This window comes from Gossypium raimondii, chromosome 2 (genome assembly GCF_025698545.1).
Source record: "Gossypium raimondii isolate GPD5lz chromosome 2, ASM2569854v1, whole genome shotgun sequence".
NCBI classification, from domain to species: Eukaryota; Viridiplantae; Streptophyta; class Magnoliopsida; order Malvales; family Malvaceae; genus Gossypium; species Gossypium raimondii.
This window is the reverse complement of record NC_068566.1, coordinates 43,977,276-43,984,416: the sequence shown is the minus strand read 5'-3', so window position 1 is coordinate 43,984,416 and position 7,141 is coordinate 43,977,276. Positions and strand designations below refer to the sequence as shown.

Below are 7,141 nucleotides of genomic sequence, written 5' to 3'. Positions count from 1 at the left end.
CGATTAAAATTGATTTTGGATTCAAATTATTTCGAGTTTGAATCATTCAAGTTTGCTTTTTTAGATAGGATCATTTTAAGAGATTTATTCAAATCGTTTTAAGTTCAAATGAATTTGAGTTTGGATTTGTTCGAATTCAAGTCATTGACTTGATTAAATCAAATTTGGGTTCTAATTGATTGGGTTAATTTTGGGTAAACTACATTATTAGTCGCTAAATTATGGGTAAGTTTTTTGTTTTGGTCACTTAACTAAAAGAAGTAGCAATTTGGTCACTGAACTATTCAAAAATTTTCATTTAAGTCATTGGATTGTTAAAATCAATGCTATATAGCTTTCTGTGTTCGCACTACCTACACCAATCGAAAGCTCTCTTCCCCATTCTCTTTTATGGTTTAGTTTTTTTTCATAAAATATCTTTGGACGTCACGAATCTACAAACCAAAATTCAAACAACTTTTTTCTCCGATCTTTGACGCTAATTGCCAGATCGATTTGGATTTAAGATATATTCTTCTACTTGTTGATGGGTACTAATCCACAGTACCAATGTTGAATGACTGTGGAACTTAAAAAAAAAAAAAAACTTAACAGCCCAGTGACTTAAATAAAAACTCTTGAATAGTTCAATGACTTAAATGAAAACTTTCGAATAGTTCATGGGCCAAATTATAACTTTTTTAGTTAAGTGACTAGAATGAAAATTAGTAATATTTTAGTGACTAGTGATATAATACCCTAAATTTTTTGGGATCAAATTATTTTAAGTTATTTAAATTATGTTGAGTTTGGTTCAATTAGGGTTCAGATTAGATGGGTTGAGATTATTAACTTTTTATAATAAAATCAAGTTAATTGAGTAAGGTTTTCAAGTTAAGATCAAAATCTATATGTATATTACAACGCTATTCCCACTAATTCAATTTACAATATATATATATATAACAAAGCTGAATGGACAATTAGAAGATTACTCATAAAGATGTATTGAATGTATATGCATAATTTTATAGGTACTTAAGCTTGTAAGAATACTTGCATCATAGACCAGATTATGACATAAATCTTACTTTAGTTACAAGACTTAAATCAATAGTATAACTTAGGATGCTGATTGATCTTTTTCAAGCATGCACTATGCTAAGGTAACAGGGAAAACTATTCAAACATTTCCAACTTCAAATTGAAGAAACTTCAGATCCTTTTTCATAATAATATTTTATGTTGTCAAAACCGGAATTCTCTTGTGATCGATAACTGCTTGCCGAAGCGCACGATTCTCGTACCTGTAATGCTCGAGGGAGAAGCAAAGCTGCCTTATAGCTTCTCGTTTCTCTTCATCTCGCTCGAGTATCATGGTTCTTTGCTGCTCAATTTCATCCTCAAGTTCCTTGCCTTTCGATAGCAACTCATCCACCAATCTGTGTGCTCCTTCGGCTTCAGCAATTACCTTCACATGTTCCATATGTAAGTGGTGTAGATGCTTCTTCATTCGAACAATCCGATCTTCCCTCGAATTAACCTTGGCCTTGAGTGAAATGATATAACCCTTAAGCTCATCTCTCTCTGATTTTACAAACTCAAGGTTATCATGTAAAACTTCAATGCAATCACTTCTCTTAGCAATCTCCAGTTTCAACACTTCAATTTCACTTTGAAGACTCTCCTCTGATTCTCTTTTTTCATTCGCCGTTTTTCGGATCTCCTCCCCCAAAGAGTGGCCACATGATTCCCATCCTCTCAGCCGTTCTTCGGACGATCTTGACATTTCAGCATTGGTATTAGCTTTTTTGGGAAAATTCTTCTGCTCTGCATCGGATACGGCTTTCTTTAAATGATGAATCTCGTGATCCCTGTCTGATAAACTATTCTTTGCCATAGCAAGTCTTTCCTGCAGCTTGGAGACCTTTTGTTTCTCCGTATCCAGTTTCGTTTTCCATGTCATTATCTCCCTTTGAGCCGTATCGATTTGACCCTGAAAATCTTGAATTTTATCATCAAGCTGCTTCTTTTCAAGCTTCAAAGTAGCGATTTCTTTCTCGGAACCCTCTAGCATTTCTTTAGCAATTCTCAACTCTTCCAACAATGCCTCCATCTTGCTATCTTCATGTTCATTTTCTTTCTCCAATGCACCAATCTTGTTTTGAAGTCCTAATGCCGTGTTCGCTGTTTTTGTTCGCTCTTCGTGTTCTCTAATTCTAGCAAGAAGATCAGTGTTCTCTTCCTCTAGCATCAGTAGCTTCTCTTTCGCTTCGTGGAGCTCAATCTCCAATAAAACCATATGCCCACTCACCTCTTGATCATCCTCATTCCCTGATATAACCGAGTGAATATTTGTCGATGAATCCTCAGATTCCGATTCAGAATCTGTTGGAGAAGATGGCTTATCTCCTTTCGGACGCACATCAGAACTGCTCCCACCAGCTGCTAGTTGGTGGGATTTACGACGTCTTGGCCTTTGATCAGGGGAGGTACAAATAGAGGGAAGATCAGAGCTGACGTCGGAGATGCCGGAATCCTGAGATTGAAGGTCCGACAGAATATTCTTCCTCCACTCTGCTGTCAGAAGATCATGACGCTCCGCCAAAGAACGATACATGCGGTAGAACCCCTCAACCTGAGATACAAGTTCTGGCCTCTTCTGATAATACATCTCGGCCTTTTTCGCAAAGGAGTCCCCGTCTTCTTCAATCAGCTTCAGCATATGTTTGACTCTACGGTCCATTTCTGTAGTCAGCAATCTTACTGTTATTTTTTCTCCTTCCACATTTAAGCAATTCAAATCATTTCAGAAACAAAATCCTTCATGTGGGTACAAACAAAATCAGTGTTTTGGCTAATATCATACTACCGCGCTTTTATCTTGTATTAACATTTGCTTCTTTAAGAACATAAACAACGTCATCACTTTAACCTTAGCAAGATCACCACCATCATAATATATATATGTATGTATCATATATAGCAGCATCTTACTCACCCTCGAGATTTTCTGCAAGCCACTTTGAGTTCTTGGGGCTACTGTGGCTATCCCACCACCATGAATGTGACTTTCTGGATTCTATTCTCTTCATGCTTCTAGTTAGCTGAGCCTAGAAAGAGAAGAAAACAAAATTATGCAACCAGTAGAGATCTTCACTGTACAATGATAATGAGATAACTCGAGACTGTTATTTTTCTTCCTGGGGCGGTATTTCTAGGATACATTGCCTACAAATTTGTTCGTTTTTTTTTTTCTTTTGCATGTGCGCACTTGTGTTAGCCATGGCAGTGCTTAGTTCATTGTGGTTGATTTCGACAGTTACTTGGCAAGCAAGGCAACTATGCATCAAGTGACTGATTACAACTGACTGCATCAAGTGTTGCCTTCGGATTTCTATTTCGTCCAGAATACAAACAGATACTGTATTGATTATTCCTATCAAAATGCTTATGTTGTTTACTTTTGTCACTAGAATGGATGAGCAAATACCGAAATTTATCTCTAGGTTAATAGCCTAAAAGCCGAGGAAACTATGCATAAACCTCAATTAGAAAATGAAACACAAGGTAAAAGAATATTGATCATACAAAACCAACCCGGTTTGATAGTAAAAACTCAACAACTCGAACTCGCGCAACCAAAACAAACAAACAAAAAAAGAGATCAAAACCCAAAATTATTTGAAAAACTCTAATGACAAATTGCTCCAACTGATTCAGTACAGATTAAAATGATTCAAAAATGACCCGAACCGCCTCATTTCATATTTAATAGAAAAATCTAGATTTAGATCAAGGAAGGGATTGATTTCTTACCGAAGATTTTGCCATTCTTTTAAAAAATGACTGGAATTGAAATGATGATGAATCAGGTACCAAATATCTGTGTTCAAAGAAATAGTGCAAATACCAGCTGTATAATTCCCCGTCTATTCATCAACCCTACATCAATTATTGAATCAAATGCCCCAAATGATTGTGATTATGATACATTTTGTGTGCATAAAAACAGGGTATCCCGACCATGAACTTGTGTTCTTCTCGGGTGAGGCCACTATCGCCTCATGGTCAGGTGGGTTCAAACGGTTAATCGAATGGAACCGAATTAATATTAACTGAAATTTTTAATCAAAAAAAGTAACTAAACCAAAATTTTTTGGTTAATTCAATCGGTTAACCAAATAAACCGAAATTTATATGTTATGTTTTTGTAGTTAAAACAAGTATAAAAGATATATGCTTTTTCATGATGTTCATTTGACCGAACTATCCGAATTAGTAATAGCCTAATACTTAAATATATAATATTATTTATTAAGTTCGGTTAATTCGGTTAATTACTCGATTTCGAATCGAATTAACCGTTAACCAAAATTCTAAAAAACCTTTAACTGACCTCCAACCAAACTAGATCAATTAACCTACTGATTAACCGAATTAGATCGATTCGAGATTAATTCGATTTTATCCGAAATTTGAACACTCCTAGTTATGGTAATTAAACGATTGATTGAATTGATTTCTTTCAACTTTTAAATCAAATAAGAAGATTTTTTAAAAGTTTTGAAATTAAAAATAGAGAATTAAAATTCAAAAACACGAAAAATAACAAATCCAAAAAAAAGAGACAAATTTTAGGAAGGGGAATGGCTAAGAAGAAGAAAATCAAAATCAGAGAGAACAAAATGTATTCGATGGAAATGAATATAAACATGGCGAATAATATGATGAAAATGGCAGCCCAAATCTAAAACATCACGTAATGATCCTCGATTTCAAGAACCAAGAAAAAGTATTTTCTCGCTGAGGAATAAGAAAAATTTATATATATATAAGAAGATTTGTAGGATAAAAAGACTTACAGAGACACGAAGAGGCTTTGAATAGCTACCTGTTTTGGCGGTTGAAGATTTTGGTGTTTTCTTTTTTCTTTACAATGAAGAGGCTTGTGTTTTTTGGCTGTGTGAGGATTAAAAGAGAGATTGTGGAGCTGTGTAAAGAGTGTGTACTAATAGAAAGATTGGGGAAAGGCCAGCTCACATGCCCAATGCAACTAAATCTCATTTTTCTATATTAAGACTTTCTGGCCGATTTTAGAACGTATAATTTCAACAACAAAAACCGTCTACTTTAAACTTCAACAAGATAGCATTGAGGTCTGATGACGTCTGGAAGAGGAATGTAGATTAACTGGTCGAGCCTTCCAGGCCGTAAAAGTGGCAGGTCGAGAATCTCGGGTCTGTTAGTCGATAAGGTCGATAATCTTTTTGGCTGACATGCCATCCATTTCCGTTTGAAGTTGGTTTAGAACCCTATCAGCTGCTCCACCTGCATCCCCAACACTTCTTCCTCTCTGCACCAATTACATGATGTCATCAAACGAGGTACAAATATCCCCAAAACATATGCATATAAGATACAAGTCATTGATGGAGCAGATAAAAGACCTGTGTAGCAATAGAATCGAGGTGCTGACTGTCGGGCCTTGTCAAATACTTCTCTAACATTGCCTTCGCTCTCACCGAACCACATGGTGAGCAGTTCAGGGCCTTTGACACCGATGAAGTTTGCTTGGCATTCATTTGCAATAGCCTTTGCGAAGAGAATTTTACCTCATCCGGCAGGACCGTAGAAAAGGACCCCTTTTGAAGGTGACATATCGAATTTCTCAAACTTCTCTGGGTGCTCCACTGGATATTGCACCGTCTGCCACAACAAAAAGAAACACACAAACGCAAGTTTTGGCGACAAGCTTGAAAACAAATTAAGAAATAGTTAAGGCTACAAAGTGATGAAATAATGATAAATACCTCTTGAAGTTCTCGTTTAACCTTCTCAAGGCCTCCAATCTCCTCCTAGCTCACATTAGGCACTTCAACCACCTGAGTCACCAAATCAAGCACCCAGTTTAACACAGTTGACAATGACGGTTCAAAGGAAAGTAAATCACTTATGTTTCACGTAGAGCAGAGGGATTGCTAGTTCCATGGGTAGTTTGGAAATGCTCGTTTGTAACCGCCATTAAGTATGTCCGCATCAATGGAATCATCCTCCAAGTCAATCACATCCATCTTCTCTTTGATGCATTGCAGCGCAGCTTCTGTGCATAAAGCAGCAAGGTCGGCACCGACATTACCTTGAGTGTCTTTTGCAATCCTTTCTAGATCAACCTCATCGGAAAGCTTCATGTTCTTGGTATGGATGCGAAGCACTTCAAGACAACCGACTTCATCCGGAACACCAATGTCTATCTCCTTATCAAACCAGCCGATTCTTCTCAAAGCAGGATCAATGCTATTTGGACAATTAGTAGCTCCAATAACAATCACATGAGCCATTGATTTCAATCCATCCATGAGAGTCAAAAGCTATGAAACGATCCTCCACTCGACTTACCATTGGTCTTCTCACGCTTAGGAGCAATCGAATCAATCTCATCCATAAAGATAGATGGAGCATTCTTCTCAGCTTCTTCAAAAGCCTTCCTAAGGTTGCTTCCACTCTCTCCCGCCAATTTTGGACAAATTTCCGGTCCATTAATACAAAAGAAGAAAGCTCCGGTCTCATTAGCAACAACTCTGCCTATTAATGTCTTGCCTGAACCCGGAGGACCGTAAAACAGAATCCTTTAGGTGGCTTAACACCGATTGATTTGAAAAGTTGAGGATGCCTTAATGGCAATTCCACCAACTCAGGAATCTGAGACATTTGCTTCCTAATGCCACCCACATAATCATAACCAACTTCATCCAACCTATCCTCATCTTCTCTTCTAATAGGTTCCCCCTCGCAAAAAATTTCGGTATCTGCGGCAACGACATAATACTCTGTCGGGTCAGTCTTTATAACCATAAACTCGACCATCTTCATCTATAATACCCCTCACCCGTCCTGATGTACAATATAAATGAGAGGTGCTACCAGAGTTTTAACATAACAAATACTTTTGATTTATTTAAGAAATTTTAAACTTTTTCAAAACAAAGTTAAAAAATCCTAGTGTCCATTTGAATGAAAAGAATTTAGTAATTTGCAAAATATAAAAATGTTGTTTAATTCGTTGAAAGTTACTCAAATCCTTAAAAGATTTTTAAAAAATTAAGTAATACCATCGTCAAGTTGCCGCTTAGGCGGTCAAATTTTTCGCCTATATGGTATT

At 36.7% G+C, this 7,141-nt stretch overlaps 1 protein-coding gene and 1 pseudogene across 1 annotated transcript; both read right to left on the bottom strand.

The window, feature by feature from the left end:
- Positions 1-985: 985 nt before the first annotated feature.
- Positions 986-3,946, bottom strand: LOC105789002 (protein NETWORKED 4B). Its single transcript, XM_052627596.1, has 3 exons — positions 3,799-3,946; positions 2,981-3,092; positions 986-2,727 (listed from the first exon to the last, which is right to left on the bottom strand). The coding sequence occupies exons 1-3, from the start codon at positions 3,811-3,813 to the stop codon at positions 1,220-1,222; spliced, it is 1,635 nt and encodes a 544-aa protein (XP_052483556.1). The 5' UTR covers positions 3,814-3,946; the 3' UTR covers positions 986-1,219.
- Positions 3,947-5,112: 1,166 nt separating this feature from the next.
- Positions 5,113-6,852, bottom strand: LOC105789717 (cell division cycle protein 48 homolog; annotated as a pseudogene).
- Between the last annotated feature and the right edge of the window lie 289 nt (positions 6,853-7,141).

Coding starts and splice junctions, on each gene's coding strand:
- LOC105789002 (XM_052627596.1), bottom strand. Junction 2,728..2,980: donor GCTTGCAGAAAATCTCGAGG/GTGAGTAAGATG, acceptor TGCTGACTACAG/AAATGGACCGTAGAGTCAAA.